Raw genomic sequence first — 16707 nt, 5'->3', positions numbered from 1 at the left:
TCCCTGATTTTCAGGATTTCCCATGCTCTTTAGACATGGTACAAAGTTACTCAGGCCCATATTTTCAGCTGTTCTCTAAATATAAACCGGTATGGGTGAAAAAAACTAGCATTTGTGCAACCAAACTGAAAAACTGCATTCACAAACACGGAGTTAAATGTGCAGTTACCTCCTCTGAGGGATGCAACCATAAATAGTGTGGGATATTTTAGAGAAGATAGAGTATTCATTCTTATTTCATATAGTACTGAAATATTTCTATTTCAGAGTTATTAAAGTCCCGTGTATCTTACACAGTACTCACTTCGTAAGTTCTGTTGCTGCTATGGCATAAAGTACAAAAATACTGTTTTTTTCTTACAAGGAACACTTTTTATAATCACATAAACTACATTACACTAAAATAATCCAATCTGAACTTCTTGGAAAACATTTAATAATAGTGTTTCTTTATGTAACCGCAGTGCTTTTGATGATCAGCACTGCAGGTGTTTAAATCATTTAGGAGACTCTCTCTGATTCATGTGCACAACTCCCATTAAAGTTAATAGGGATTAACCTGATCTATGAACAGTTCCATAACACCATTCTTAGCCATCCTACAATTCTAAAAGACAGTGTTTGGGGTTTAAGGAAACGAGACATCTTCACCTACACATAGTGAAACATTCATTCCCATTATATTTCTGCAACATTGCCACATTGTTCACCATTTGAGAATCTGTTGAAAACAGAGCCAGCATAAGGGCTACACACCACCTAAATCCTGTTTTCAGGATGTGTATTGTGCACAAGCCTTGTACTTGTCTTTTGCACAGGCTGAATTACACCTCAGTAGTAGATTTTAGTACAGAACATTTTAAAGTATACATTTAGTTGGAAGAAAAAAACCCAACACAATCATATATACATCATATAATGCCTCAGTCCCATAACTTGCAGCATGCAGACAGTCTAGATACAGCCACATAGATCCCCCACTGAATTCAATGTAACTCTGCATGGACATAGCAAACCAGCTGAGCACTACATGTTGCAGGGTCAGGGCCTAAGAATATAAGGTATTAGATAACGTTCTTTGCGGGCAGAGACCATATATTCTGTTCAGTGTTTGTACATTGCCTAGAACAATGGGGCCCTGAACCATGACTGGAGCATCTATGTGTTGGCTCAGTGCAAATTACACTGAGCCCTAGATGAAACATGTATATTTTCCTCCCTTTTATACGGAAAAAAAAAAAACCAAAATGATGTTAAAAAATATTGTCTCTAATTGGTTCCTCCTACTTCTGTACATAAAGTTATAAAGATGTTTCTGTTATAAGCATCTTATTCACCTTGATTACATATAGGAAAACACTACACCTAGTGACCAAAACTACTCACAGAAAACTTCCACAAGATGTCATTTGGTCTCATAAACATAACAGAATCTTTGAGCCATCTCTCATTGAACTCAATGAGAGTCTTTTGATAAACTTCAGTGGGACATGGATTAAACCCTGAATAAAGTAAATCAGACAGGATTAGGTTTGGAATGATTTTCTTATCATTAACTGTAAAATACACCAGCAACAAAAACATCTTTCTACACAGTATTAATGTATTATCCCTATATTCAGGGCAATTAGAATCAGTTATGCAAATAGTCAATTAATTTCAAAAAGTTTTGCTACGGCCTTAAAAATATGAAAAAGTAATCTATTAAACTTTACAACTCAAAAACAATCTGAAGACACCAAAAGCCACTGAATAGGTTTAAACCATGTAAAATCCAAGTGGAGTGTAGAAAGCCATGGACCACCAACATTGTGTGCATTGAAGTTTAAACCAATACCTTTGAAACAACACAGGCAAAAAACCATTAGCAACAGGCTTAAATATTCAGAATGGGTTTGATCCAAAAATCCACTAAATCAATGGGATTCTTTCCACTAACTAAAATGTTCTTAGGATCAGGCCTGTAACAAGTTTAAATCATTGTTACCATACAGTGTTGTATTTCTCAGATCATTATCAATAATACTGTTTAGCTACCGCACAGTATGTAGTGAGCTAAATTGTGGTATAACTTTACTAGGCTTGCACAGAGAGAATGCTAACATGAAGATTTACTACAAGGCATATTTAAGTCATTTTAAAACCTTAAACATAATGCTACTCAGTATTATATGCATAGAATATCAAATTTGCTGCTCCTATTTCTCCTTGGCACAGAAACTGAAATATATGGGTGTATAAACCAAGAGTATTGCAAAAGAACAAAAAACCACCCTGCTGAAAAATACCAAGATACTGAACATTTTTCATGACATATATTTACCAAGAATCAGTTAATATTGCAAAGAACCAAGTTTAAATTGTTTAAATATGCCTGCATGAACTAAGCAGACAAGCATACACACCTCACACAAGACAGAGATATATATATTTTTAAAGCTTACCGTTATCATTTTTAAGATTCCCGTTGCTGAGCTGTTTTAATCTTTTCTGATGTGATTTGCCATTATAGTGGATTTGTGCTTGAGCAGCAGAGTTCAACTGAATGTTACAAACACTGCACAAAGTGAAATTGGTGTGTTTTTTCTCCCTCTCTTTCTTTTCCTCACTGTCATCAGGTGTCAATTCTCTCTCACTTTCCCTGTCAGATACACTTGTGAAATCTGGAGTGTAAGGATGATTACCATGGGATACATCAGGGCTCCAGGGCTTCTTCATATTTTCTACAAAAAAAAGAAATTAAAAAATCTGATGAATGATGCACAGTATATACATAGTATTTCAACAGCTGGAAACTAAAGAGAAGCACAGTGGTTAGTCTTCCTTTTTTTATTTTAGTTCTGAAAGTATACTGTTCCTTTTGACATGTTTTGCTTCCTCTTGCTGAATCTTATTTAAACCTCTTAGTTAAGCATATGCAAGTATTTACACATTGTAATGGAAGCTTTAAGTCTGTCTCTAGAGTTAAGCTATCACTGCAAAATCCTTTTCTAATGAAACTCTATTCTGACTTTCCAGTTATTTTGCTGTGTTTGTTCATTAACAGAACAAAAAAGTGAGGATGAACCATTATATTGAAGAAACATTAATCTAGCGGTTAGAGTAACAGAGCTCAAAACCAGGAAACTTTTCTTCTGTTCCCAGCTCTGCTATTGACTTACTATGTTTTGGGCAAGTAAAAATACTTAATTTCTCTATACCTCAGTTTCCTTCTATTCAAAAGGAAGCAGAGTAGAAAGAGAATGATGCCCACCTGACTTCATAAAGCACTTTGAGAGTTCCATAGATGAGGATTAAATAATGCCAAACATCATAACAACTGTAGTTTAAAACACCCATGGCATGTTTATTTGTGCCCCACACACAAATAAAACAGGGCTTCTCTCAACCAAAGCAAAGGTACACAGGATGGCTTACCTCAGCCAAATCCAAAACCAAACCAAAGCTGTGAAATATAGCTCTTTTCACCAAATTCCTCCAATGAAGAAAAAGATAAAAGGGTAGACAGGAGAAATACTGGGTTACTCAGCCCCAGCTCTTCCTAGAACTTCTTCCTCTTAAGTACTAAATTCAGCTCCCAAATCACCACATCACTTGATTTACTTCCCTCTTACAGTGTGCTGTGAGGACTCAGTTCTCCACAGCTGGTCCAGCCCTAGGATTCCACATTAAGAACGGGTAATTATATTTCTTCTAGCCAGAAGGGAAGTTAACCTTTTCCTTAGTGAGCTCTGGATGAGATCTACAGCAGCCGAATATTAATCTTTCCTGAGAAAGCACAATTATTTCCTAGAACAGAAATACATTTTACATATGAAATGGAATGCATAACCCCACTTTGACGCAGCCATGAAGGAGTTAATGGCTAATTGGTTGACTGGTAAGAGTTAGGATAACAAGCTGCAGCCCAGGCAGAGCAGAGTGGCTGTCAGAGAGGCTGAGGACAATCCTGCATTAGCAGCAAACTGGCAGAAAGCTGCCCAAAGAGCAGGCCAGTTTAAAATTCCCTCAGAACGGCGGTAAGGCTCCTTGGAGGGAAAAAACCCTTCCTTTTTCTTGCTCTCCATAAGCTAGAAATAGACTGGATTCCCACCAGTCCTGGTACCAAGCCTGGGTGAAATACCACATTTGAGGATAGTGGGAGCTAATGGAAAAGCTAAGAAGGCAAGCTCTTAAAAGACAAGTGGACTTCCAAGGGCCCCAAGCATAAGTGAGATGGGGGTTGAACCCCCTTGTAAAATACTTACAGTCTTCTTTATGATTAAGTAACATGTCATCAGTTTTGCATATCATTTAGTATTCTAAATAGGCCAGTGTTATGCTCTGTGTGGAGGACAACATACAACTATATTCCAATATTGCTACAAATCTTGTGATTGGCGTACAGGGCACAGGCAATAAATTGTATTATCAGTGGGAGAGCTGCAAGGCACAACCTGGAGGCCTTGTTGCAAGATTTTCATAAAAGCCCATGGGAAAGCTGGAGTCTATTGCCAATATTCATGATCTGATATACTGAAGATACCAGAACCATAAAAAAATCCTGCCCCTATAAGTTGTAGGCCGATCATTCTTGTATTAATCACTTTAATTATTGTAGCAACCCTTACTCACTCTCTCTGCATTTGTCTGGACTGCTTTCAAATCAAAATTCTAAATGCATAATAAAACCGAGTAAACTATCAAACATGGCTCTGTTTTGTTTAGATTCTACCCATTTTCTCATTGTCTGCTCCAAAATACTCTAAAGAGAAAAAATAAACAAGCATTATTGCTCTTACTTTAGTCCTCATAAAATATAATTTAGGTAAGGTTAATCTACAAATCTAGATCAGGATTCTCCTTATGTCAAGGTGAACCAAGAGTAACCCCAACAAACACAGTGGAGAAGAAGGGAAAGAAAAGTCAGCCTTCTAGAAACTAAACTGAAATAAATGCAAATATGAATTTTTAAAATTAAAGAACCTAAAATTGGCCCAGCAGAGTCATATAAATCAGACAAAGTCATGCTCCCTGCACACACAACAAAATTAATGCATTATGAAGGAATACACTATGTGACATGAATGCAGTACCCAGTGAGGTTGGATAGTTTCTTAGGCAAAATAATAGTTCTGCAAACTGAATGGATACATTTAATTTTAATTAAGGAACTTTGTGCTTTAAGTGGAAAAACTCAATGCAACTTCAAATATGGTGCCTCTTTTGCTGCATCCATAATACTGTCATGTCAGCCATACTGAGGAAAGGGAAAGACAGCTGCTTTAGTACAAGAGAATTGTCCAAGGCCATTTTTATTTCCAGATCCAGATTAGGTTTATGCCACAGTTTGAGTCCAAAAGTGAATGAAGACTAGGTTTCAGGTTTTAATTTAACTACGCCAAAATATTGAAAGCTGTTCTACCCAATGGTAGAAATTCATGTGCTCAGCTGCCATCTCTGGACTTTGGTTATATCAGAACCAGAAAACATTCACTGAACTGGAACCAAAGCATAAGGGACAAATTGAGATATGAAGATTCCAGTCCCGAAATTTGAGAGAGTTTCAATTCAAGTTCCCAGATTTGCTCCATTTCCAATTAATATTGGGTTCATTTATGTAAACTTAAGAATATTTACTCAAAATAGTTTGCTACAATTATGCAATGAATAAGCACCCAAACCTGAGAGGTGGCTCAGCATTTGCTACTTTTAGTAAAGTCAGCATCTCTCAAGATCAGCTGAGTCAGTTTTATTGGATTATTTTCTGCTTACAAATACAACCAACTCTCTATGTTGTATAGGATTTCAAAAATCTAAAAGAAGATTAAAACACTGGATGCAGGACAAACACCAAATGAAAAAAACAACAACCCAGAAGTGAATAATTGTCATTAAATAAATGTATTATACCAACAGTGATAATGGTGTCCCTTTATTGGGCCAGATCACATTCTCCCTTAGGGAAACCTGTGAGAGATGGAGGAAAAACTCGGATTCTTCTTGTGGAGTTTCCTCAAAATGCATTTTTGGTGAAGTAAGGATCTCCCCTAGGGAAGAAAAAGGGATCCCTCAAAGTTTAAATCCTCTGGAGCCTGCTGGAGGTACCAATCCATAATCAGAGAACTATATTTTTGTCCATCTAGCACAATATTAAATGAAGAAATTCAGCATTTAATCAAACAGAAGAATAAAATAACATACTATTAAAATTCCTAATATTATTAGAAGTTAATTAGATGACAATAACTTGTCAGAAACTCCGGTTCGTATATTCTGTACCATACCTAACATTTTTTGCATTGAAAGCATCCCCCACTAGAGTGCAGTATGATTTTAAGATTACAAATACAGTATCTCTCTAATTTTATATCGTTATGGGCATGGAGTTACTGTAATGTGTATGTCTTCTGGCCAATACATTCAGCTTTATAAGGAAATATTATATAGTAAATTATACATACATGCCTAATACATTTTTCTTAACTTTTACAGATAAGTAGACAACATAAATTGTAATAGGACATCACTAATATTAGGATTATTATGACAACTTCGTATGAGATGTTTTGGAGTATGCAATAGAAATATTCTAATCTCATTTTACAAAAAGAAATAATAAAATGCACAAGAATGGAATGCAACAAAATGATATGTTAGAAATAAATAACTCAAGCTTCAACCATATGATTTGTGTTTGCATTAGACACCGGTGATGGCTTTTTAGCTGTAGAACATTGACTATTGCTACCTCTTTCTGAATTTTGGAGCAACAAGGGTAGTATTTTCAGCAGCAGAGCAGGATGATGGAGTCAGGCAGAGGAGGCATGGGGGAGGAGAGGGAAGAATGGAGATAAAGGAGAGATCTTGTTGTATATAATTTGTTGATTTTTTAAAAATTATGTTTACCAGTCAACCCAATATTTTAGAAGAATGTAAACAAAAACCCATTAAGTCAAGCCTCCCCAGCTCATTGTAGTAGATTGACGCCCAGGAGTTCTGCAGGTGAACTAGCATCCTAATACTGACTATATAGTATAAAGGGGGGAAAATAAAGAGCCAGGAAGTCTCAGAAGGCCACACTTCAAAAGTGGCCTCTAAAAGTATATGCTCACAGTTACAAACCTATATTTTTGGGTGTCATACACATTGATATTTGAGTGCAATTCTGATTGTTTGCACAAGCAAATGCAAGTTTGCAGTTGCAGGAAAAATGTCTCATTAATATAATTATTAATTAATTATTAGTGCCATTCACAATGTTTAAAAACAAGCACCCAGTCCTATTTTTTAAACGTTAAACTCTTTCGATTGATATCAATTACTTTACTGACTTACGTTATCTGCCCTACAAAGTATCATTAAACGAAAGTTGTTTCCTTTCTATTGTAGCATAGAACTTATCTTCACTGTAGTAGATTAAGGGACATATATGGATAATTATTACCTTTGTGAACAGCTTTATTTTGGGTTATAACTAAGAGGAACAAGCTATGTTCTCAGATGTTAAGAAGAGCAGTAGTGCACTACAATTTAATTAGCAAACTAACTGAGGATTCAAAAATTCAAGCCAGCTCAAATGGCATTGTGGATAAATGCTCAGGCCTGTTTTCCCTGGAGCTCTGAACTCAGTTCTGGTTCAATGAGGCTTACCAGTAAAATGAACTTTGCATGACAGGATAGCTTTGTGCAAAGCAGAAAACTGTCCCACATGGAAAACCAACACAGCTACAATTTGTGGTGTTTGCTGGCTCAAGTAAGACAGCTTGCAACACCTTGAGGATTTTGTTTCTGAGATGGGATTGGAAGTGAGGGGGTAGAAATTATATCCCTGTTATAAACCAACAAATACCTCCCATGTCTGAGGCAAAACTGCACTTTCCATTCAGGGAAAAAGAGAGACAACTGTGTTCTCTTAAAGTACAGCTAATTGTGGTGCTAGCTGAGTGTCTTGTGAGTATGAAATTATCAAAGTCAAAACTACTCTCTATTATTCTATTTTGCATAGCCATGCACATTCAGTCCATTAACAATGCTACTGGAGCACTACTGGCTTCACAGGAAGAATAAAGTGTTGCCAACAGACCACTTTGCAAGTGGGTTGGTGATACTCAACAACCAGACAACCAAACGTCAGTGTCTCTTCAAACATTTCTTCCTTGGTTCTGTCCTCACCAGTTACCATGACAAACAAATGACCTACAATAGATGAAACATAGGGAATAAAGCTAGGTCACCAGTGGCAAAGTCCACTAATTGCGGCATAAATTGCTTTGGAGGTGTTATGCAATGGCTATACAGGAGGAAACGATAAATGTATTCACTTCCACTATAGCATCCTTGAAACTCAGATTGGCAGAATTTCTCTGGGCAATTAATAATCTTGATAATCCAGGTAGTTCACATCTGGTGACAGAGTCAAGTGTTTCTCATTGCGAGGAGTTTTCAAACCAGCATGCAAATAAGATGGCTTGGATCTGAAATAAGCAGTCTGCCTCTGGAGGTACAGCATTAGTTCTTAGTAGCATCGACTCACTCACAAAGCTGCCTCTGCTTAAGTTTCAGTTAGTGACACTTTTTGAAATTCTGTATGAACTGGAGGTTGCCTAGACCATGACTTGCAAATTAATCGTGTGTCCTCCTGGCTGGTGAAAGCCTTTTGAGAGATAGTCGGACTTTTATTGGAGAGGAATGTCAAAAGGGAGCAAAAGGAGTCAGCTTCTCTCAAATAAGCAGTCGTTAAACCTTGTTTCAAAAACCGTCTCTTGACATACACTATCTATCCAATTATCACCCTGTCTCAAATTTCCTACTTTGGGGGAAGGTTATCAAGAACATTGTAGCAAAACTCCCCAGTAACAGCTGGAATCTTCAAGTCTCTTCAAACTCAGTCAATTTGATTTTAGGCTTGGAAGCGGCATTTGTAGTGTTGATTGATGATGTCCCTTTGACAATTAATGAATATGTTGTCATGGTTACAGGGAAAGCTTCACATTAGACCCCTTTTAGTCCCTCTTGAGTGAGCCCTTTTAATTACAGGTTTTGCTACCTTTGCCCCTATCTTCTGTCCCACATGGCTGGAACCACGTGGACTATTCCTGGACTGTATCTGTGTGCCGCAGCCCCATGTACCAACTGTATTAACCCAACAAGCACAAACGTGTCGGCAACTGTAAGTCCTTTTATTCTGGGGACCTCTGACTGTAGCTGACTAAAGTAACTCAGAAACCGATTCAATATAAAGTGTTATTTATTTGTTCAATCAAAGATACACCGGAATCAATGACAAATGTTTTAACAATAAAGACCTAGATGTATATTTCTCCTGGTCTTACCTTTAATCTTTTCTTGTAAAGTTTGGTAAATTTCATTCAACCCAATTACCTCCATCACTGGGCTGGGAGAACAGACTATCCTGCTGTATTCTTGCCTCTTTCTGTGTGTGTCTGTCAGCATCAGCATCTCCTCACAGGCAGCTGCTGACAGTCTTCTCAATCCCCCTTCTACCTTAGGGCAGGATTTTTAAGACTTTTATTATCCTCTCTGATCCTAGGCTTAGGCCTGGTATGGGTAAACCATGCTAGACTGGATGGAGCAAGGAAGGGGCATTCCCCACTGAACAGCTCCCCATATTGTTCCCTAAAAAGGCCTTATTTCTGATATTGTTTCATTTCCTGTTTGCTTCCACCTACCACAGTCTCCTTTGATTTAACACTACACAATTAGGCAGGGTAATATTAAACAAGCTCACCAAAGTGCACAGGATATTTATAAAAAATAATACACATAGCTCCCTCATTCTCCATGTGCCTATATTGATTTTTTTAGACTGTTGCTGACCCAGTTATTGACCCTACAGGGTAGCTGGAGTAGCATGAGTGGTTCTCTTCTGTTCTTTCTGAGGACCGGAGAAGTTATTGTTGGGCAATTTTCCATCTACCTGAGGGACATAGAGGCTATTACAAGGTTTGTTCTGTCACATTCATTCATTATGTATCTAGTATATTTGGGAGGGTACGTGATAGTATATGAGTTATGGTATTGATTATGCTTATATCACCCATCTCTATATTTCCATATCTTCAGACACTGCTAATGTATTGAAACAAATTGTCCAGTGTCTACGGGTCATAGAAGAGACCCAGTGCAGATAAGACCGAGATGATACCCACGTTATAAAATAATAAAAGGAAATGGTAGCAGTTATATCAGCAAACCTGACATGGTTTGCCCAATGTTTGTTTCTAAAGTTTGCAACTTGGGTATCTTTTTGGATCCCCAGATGTGTCTGGGTACCAAGGTACAACAGTCATCCATGCCTTTGTCACCTCGAGGCTGGGATTATGGCATTGTCATAGGGCTATACATTCAACCATGCAGATACTGCAGTGACCACAAAGTGGACGTGCCCATTGGCGAAGCAGTGTTCCATGCAGAGAGGACATTACACCCATGCTTTCCGATCTGCATTGGCCCTAAGTTACAGCTGAGTGAAAACTGGAATTTCTATCCCACCAGAAATTCTAATATTCCAGCTTGTTTTTGTCCTGAATCAGGATGAAAAATTGAAATATCAATATTTTTCACATAATGAGAAGTTCTGAAAATTTTTGATTCAGAGATGTCAAAATATTTCATTTTGTATAGGAGTCAATTCAACATTAAACTGCATTTCTCTATAATACTGCATTGCCTCATATGAGTTGCAGTTCAGGCAAGTCATGCCCCCCTTCTCTCCTATTGGCCAGCCACCCTGTCCAGATTGATTCCCTCCCAGATGATCTGAGTAAGCTTTAGGAAATGCTGCAAGACTCACCTATTTTTCCCAAATGGATGAGTGCAGGTTTATTGGAGGACATCATAGGTGATAGGATTCTTTATGAGCTCAGAAAGACTTATTTTAGTTTTAAGATGGTCTGTTTTTTAAGATCTGTTTTGTTCTGTGTTGGTTAACAGTTGTCTTTTAAATTGATGTCAGTATAACTAGTATATGGTGGGTGATGTGAGAAACTGAAAGAAATAAACACATTAAATAATTGGACAATGTTAGCAGGCTCTTCAGGTCATACTCCCAAAAGTTGGCTTGGTAGTTATTAGTTAATGCTGAAATAGGGGCAGAGGTTGGTACTATACCTGCCTCCTATATCTAATCTATTGGCATTTCTAAAGCACTGATCATCATGTTCTCTGCGACTGTTCGAAAAGATTATCCTATCCACCTGCACCACCACCAAAAAGTAGAGGGATGGATTGAAAAAAGGATAAGAAAGATTGATGGACAAATAGCCACCTTATTTTACTGTTCATTTTTTCATACCATTACCTTTTCTCCTTCCAGTCTGAGCACTGCTATTAGCCCTGTAGCTGTTGTATCACCTCAATCATCCATGTGAATAATAAAAACACAGTAATAATCTCAGATGCTTTAGCTATTTTTAAGAGAAGAAGAATCTCTTGGGCAAAAACAACATCAATTACTAGTAACAAAGGTGCAGTTTTCCTTGAAAGTTTTATTTTTATTTTATTTTTTTCCCCTTCATTTTAAAGCCTATGTCTTGAGAATTCACACCAGGATGGCCTCTTTATAAACTAATTCCTACAAGAATAGGGTTCTACCAAATTCCAAAAGCTGGGAAAGGCTCACCGTATGTTGGTACATTTTTAGCAATACTGCAGAAAATGAAACCCGGGGCTTTTTTTTTTTTGGCCTGGAGAGCACTTAAATCTTTCAAGACTGTGTTTTAGTATAGCAGCATATGAACAGACTCCATTCTATTTCCCAGTCACAACACTGCACACAACGTATTCTGAGAGGATCTTACAGCTAAACTAAAAGAAAAAGTTCATCATTCCTCGGTTCAGTAGTTCCTACATGCTAGAAGCAACCTTATCTCAGCCATCTCATAGTCTTAAAATATACTGCAGTCATGTCTTTAATTGAGTTCTATAAAAAGAACTAAGCACTAATCAACACCATATGTTATTCAATTAGATAGTAATACAGATCTATTTCTCAAGCCTGTGTTAACATAATGGAGCACTTTGGGTGGTTTGGAACTATTTAAGGCCAAGTAATTAATTTGCAAACATCAACTTTTAAAATGTTTTAAAATGCTGTGGTGACTAATCTCTCTACAGTCAGAGATCCAAACTCTGAAGTCTCTGTTTGGTTTTTATTCTGTCCTTCTTCAGACATAACGCCTACTGAAGAAAAAAGGGCTAAAAAACAGAGGGCCCAGCCACCACCCTGAGATCCATGCACAGAGAGGACCCCTCACACAATGATCTTGCCATTCCCATGCAGGGAAGAAAAGCTGCCTCTGTAGCATCATTGCCATACTTTCACCCCCAGGCCATGAGCTTTTATTGGATGGGTCTCCATCACTCAATGGTTAGGGAACTCATTTGGGATGTCATAAAGTTCAAATCCCTGCTCTGAATCAGGCAAAGCAAGAACTTAAACCTAATTCCCATGTTTCCTGCATGCCACCTAAGTGTCATAACCACTGAGCTATCGACTATTCTGAGGTCTCGCTTTCTGTCAATTTCTAGTTGAAATTGTTTAAAGGCCTCAGTTTCATCTCAAGGTGGAGTGGCTAAGCTTGCTGTCATTTCAGCAATATAGTCATAAAACAAAACTCACACAAAGAAACTCCTTATGGAGTTAAGGCAATTCAGATTAAAAAATAAAATAAAATAAAGCTCATTTATATACATGTTTTAAAATTTTTTTGCAGAATAAAGAAATTTAGGTTTGGGATGGAAATTTCATCCCTAATGTTCCTTCTTATGCCTAGGAATCACAGTCATAAGAAACTGCATCTGGTGAAATTAACTGACGGTATGTTGAACATAGATTTGGCTGGGCAAATGGTAGTAAAAGGTGACAAGGAAAAGATACTTTATAAATACAAAATAATCAAAAGTAAGTCTGAAATTTGGTTTTATTTTTAATTGCTGTTCTTTACACATTAGAGTGATTATTTTATTAGTTTTGCTAAAGGATTTCTTAGGGCTCCCAGAGCTGGGTTGCTACTGTGAGCTCTCACACCTTAAATGAAGGATTGGGAGTTTTGGAACCATTTCAACCGTAAAAAACAAAAAACCTACCAGGATCCTCCCCTTTCTTAATTTTTTGTTATTTAAAAAAAGCCTTTTGGATCTTCTTCCTAATACAGCATAAGACTGATTTTTCCCTTTTGTAACTCTCACTGTAGAATCAATCCTGCAACCCTCAGCATTAATAAGGCCTACAGAATTCAGGCCCATGTTTCAATATTATAATTATATTTGCACACGAGCAATTGTTTTCATTCATGAGTTACACATTGCTCAGATAGGTCTGACAACATTTAACAAGGATATTGTTTTTACTGCTTCACTATTCTCACTGGACCATTTACTGTTGAATTTAATGGAGAGCAGATCACTTTCCAAACAATGTAAACATATCAAGGTAAAAGTTTATTATGTTAATAAAGGTTAGCAGATGTTTTTGCTAATGTGTACCAGAAATTTAATGATGTCATTTTTTAAATTACTACAATGACTTTGGAGGAATTCAGCACAGGGTACACTTTACACAGTGCCTATGGAAATTGGTACATAACTCCTATAGGCAATACACTAGGAGTTTTTTGGGCTCTATTGCACATTGCATATAAGCTTTAAAAATATATACTTCCTTATGCATCTTGAAAATTCATGTCTCCTTTTTGTATGTTTCCTGGCTGATACAGTAGATCTGTTCTTGATGTCAGCTACTGTATTTATATTTAGCATTTGCCTCCCCCTCCCCGCTGTCCCCTGTCCGGCAATATTAGGGATGTAGAGACAAATGTCTGGATAAATAGTTCAATTATTGACAACAGTCAGGAAAGAGTCCAACAACAAATTTTGGGCCACAGTCGTCTTTGTGGTTCTCCCAGTTTTAATTCATGTTGACCTTGGCAGAGTGCACTACAGAGGCAGCCTCATGTATTTTACTGCAATCACAATGGACCACAAAATCAATAGGTTTGCACATGTATAACAGAGGGAGGAATTTGGTAAAATGCTTTTCTGTTGATATGACATTTCTACTATGCATATCACCACAGTAGCCAGATGTCATGTGTTTCTAGAAAGCATATCCAACAGAAATATAAGTGTGAGACAGAAATCTAACCACTGAGAAATTATATTATATCCTATGGAACATAGATTAGTCCTAATTTAATATAATTCTATAGGCAAACCTGAGTTTACCTATATACTTGTCGAATGGGTTACCACAGTTACATACATTTGAATCAGACACTGAAAACTCACCTGTATGTGCCTATAATGATAAGAAGTGAATCTAAGAAAACTGTGTATGAAACCCAGATTCCTTAATATTTCTGTTTATTCCAATGGATTTCCCCAAAGATTTACACTTTGATCTGACAAAGCACTACTGAGTTTGTGTGCTCTGGTGGTAGCATATCATATTCTAATATAATTGTATGAAGAACCTAATGCATTCATTTCCTCATGTAAAGCTATAGGTTTTGATCATAGCTAAACACTAGTAATGCATCAGAATGAGTTTGCAGAGACGAGATTATATCAATGTTTCTACAAGAGAAAGTTTAAATTGCTTAAATTAAGATTTGCTGAGTTCTATTGCAATGATGATATCCAATCCCTCCTAATGTTGCCTAACATAACATGATAGGAAGCCTAGTTTGATTAAAATTATTTTACTAACACCAGTGTAGTTGAGCTCCAGATCTCTCAAAGCCTTATGAAAAAGTTATTGGGTCAAATCTTCTTGACCTTAGGAAACAATACTTAATCAATCTAGAAGCTTTGCCTTTCTAGAGGTAGCAGGATTGGGCTTTCTCTGTGTGCACTCATGAATTGAACACATATTGGCTTGAATGTATACAAATTAATAGCCGGACAAAAAAGGAAAATGCATTGGTACACATTAGAGACCTCAAGCCAATACTGCCCTCTAATACATGGGTTTGCATTTCTATTTGTTTTGTAAAAATCAGTCACTGTATAAAACTCCAAGTACAATGAAAGATTTTACAAGATATTCAGCAATGTCTGCCCACATCTGGGAAGCTAATGAAACTCACTGGGAGTCTGCCAAACTTCTTGCTCAAAAATACTGCCATCTTGTTGCTAGAAAACAGAAAGTAAGTTTTAGAAATGGGGGAAATATCTTCTTGGCTTTTGTTCAATAATTAAAAAAAAACAATCCATTTGTTTCATTTTTTACCAACGAGGAACAATTGTGGCCCATATATTGTCCTCATGACCTCCACATGTTACTCCCTTTTTCTCCTTAAAATTCCTTCTCTGTCATGGGTGCCATCCTCAGCCTGATACATTCTCCATTCATATTTATGATGAAGCCATGTGGAGCACATTACCCTCTTTCCTTCCCATCTCCCTCTCTTTTCCAGTCTCCAAGCTCCAGTCTTTTACAAAGCAAATTAAAGGTGTTCTTTCTAATTTATCCTAACACTAGTTTAAAGGTAATTTTTATTCTAAATAGGAATTTAATAAAAATCACAGGAAAGACTATTATTTACATATATACACACACACACACACACACAGAAGCAGAAGTTATATTTTCTTCCATTCCCTGGGAGACCCCAGCAGCAGCAGACTTGCAGTGTGTTGTGGACGTTCAGACTCAATCCACCAAGCTACTGTAAAAATGAAGTTTGTTCAATATGCTCATCCTCTGGAGTTGCTCCGCTACAGTAGCTGAGTCTGCAAACTACCTCAAGCTCCTCTGGCTTGGCTGGCAGACTGCAAACTCCAACCCATCTGGCACTCTGCTGAAAACCTCTGAGAAGAACTTATGCGTGGCAGAGTATAAAACTCTGTAAGACCTATGAAGAAGTTTCTAAATTTCTTCATCAAAGCTGATTCAGCTGGACAAGTTTATAAACTCTGTTAGACATCTGTTAGAAATGTATAACATCCCTTGAGACTTGTCAGAGGAGTTGATTGTTCCAAATCCATACCAAATAACCCCTAAAATTAGCATTAAAAATATTCCTCTGCAGTGAAGGCCATTTAAGATTACTGAATAAAATAAAACTGAAGTTGCTAGAACAAGCAGGTTTTGAGACATGGTTTTACAAATAAAGTTTAGAAGACTTTACAAAAAACATAATCCATTTCATCAAAAAAAAAAAAAACAAAAAAAAAGGCTCTAACTATTTACTGTGACATGTACAAAACTTCAATCTGAAAGAAGTTTTTTGGAAAAAGAGGTATAAAAATTGGATTTATAATAGATGTCCCAATTTTATAGAGACACTCGATATTCGGGGCTTTTTCTTATATAGGCGCCTATTACACGTCCCACCCATCCCCTGTCCCGATTTTTCACACTTGCTATCTGGTCACCCTATTTACAACCTTAACTACTAATTTACTGTTGTAACTCCACAATGTGGAAAACATCACACTACATAATAGATGTCTAAACATACCTTATCCCTTAAGATTGCAAACCAGTTTCTACTGTCATTTATGAGGATGAAAAACAGAAGTAGGTCCGTTGAAGTCCATAGAGCTTCACTGACATAAAAATGGTATAAATGAGAGCAAAATCAGGCCATGCATTTTCAAATTCAATCTAAAAGTCCCTACAGTAGTTATGCACTTAAAGAGTTACCATAATTTCTGCAGTTCTTTGCTATGTCTTATGAAAACTGCCATTTTTAAAATCAA

At 37.0% G+C, this 16707-nt stretch overlaps 1 protein-coding gene across 3 annotated transcripts in view; it reads right to left on the bottom strand.

Moving 5' to 3' along the window:
- The window catches only part of ZNF385D (zinc finger protein 385D), a 568873-nt gene that overhangs the window by 429914 nt on the left and 122252 nt on the right, over positions 1-16707 (bottom strand). For 2 of the 3 annotated variants that reach the window (XM_067561938.1, XM_067561940.1), the window contains exon 2: positions 2445-2723. In XM_067561938.1, coding sequence (XP_067418039.1) covers positions 2445-2723 — 279 coding nt within the window. Of the gene's footprint in view, positions 1-2444; positions 2724-3417; positions 3556-16707 lie in introns of those variants that run through there. The other variant, XM_067561939.1, reaches the window with a different exon arrangement.

This window comes from Emydura macquarii, unplaced genomic scaffold (assembly GCF_026122565.2).
Source record: "Emydura macquarii macquarii isolate MOO-44397 ecotype Brisbane River unplaced genomic scaffold, CSIRO-AGI_Emac_v2 contig_2422, whole genome shotgun sequence".
Taxonomy (NCBI): domain Eukaryota; kingdom Metazoa; phylum Chordata; order Testudines; family Chelidae; genus Emydura; species Emydura macquarii.
Note: the sequence above shows the minus strand (reverse complement) of the source record. Positions and strands in the feature narration are given on the sequence as shown.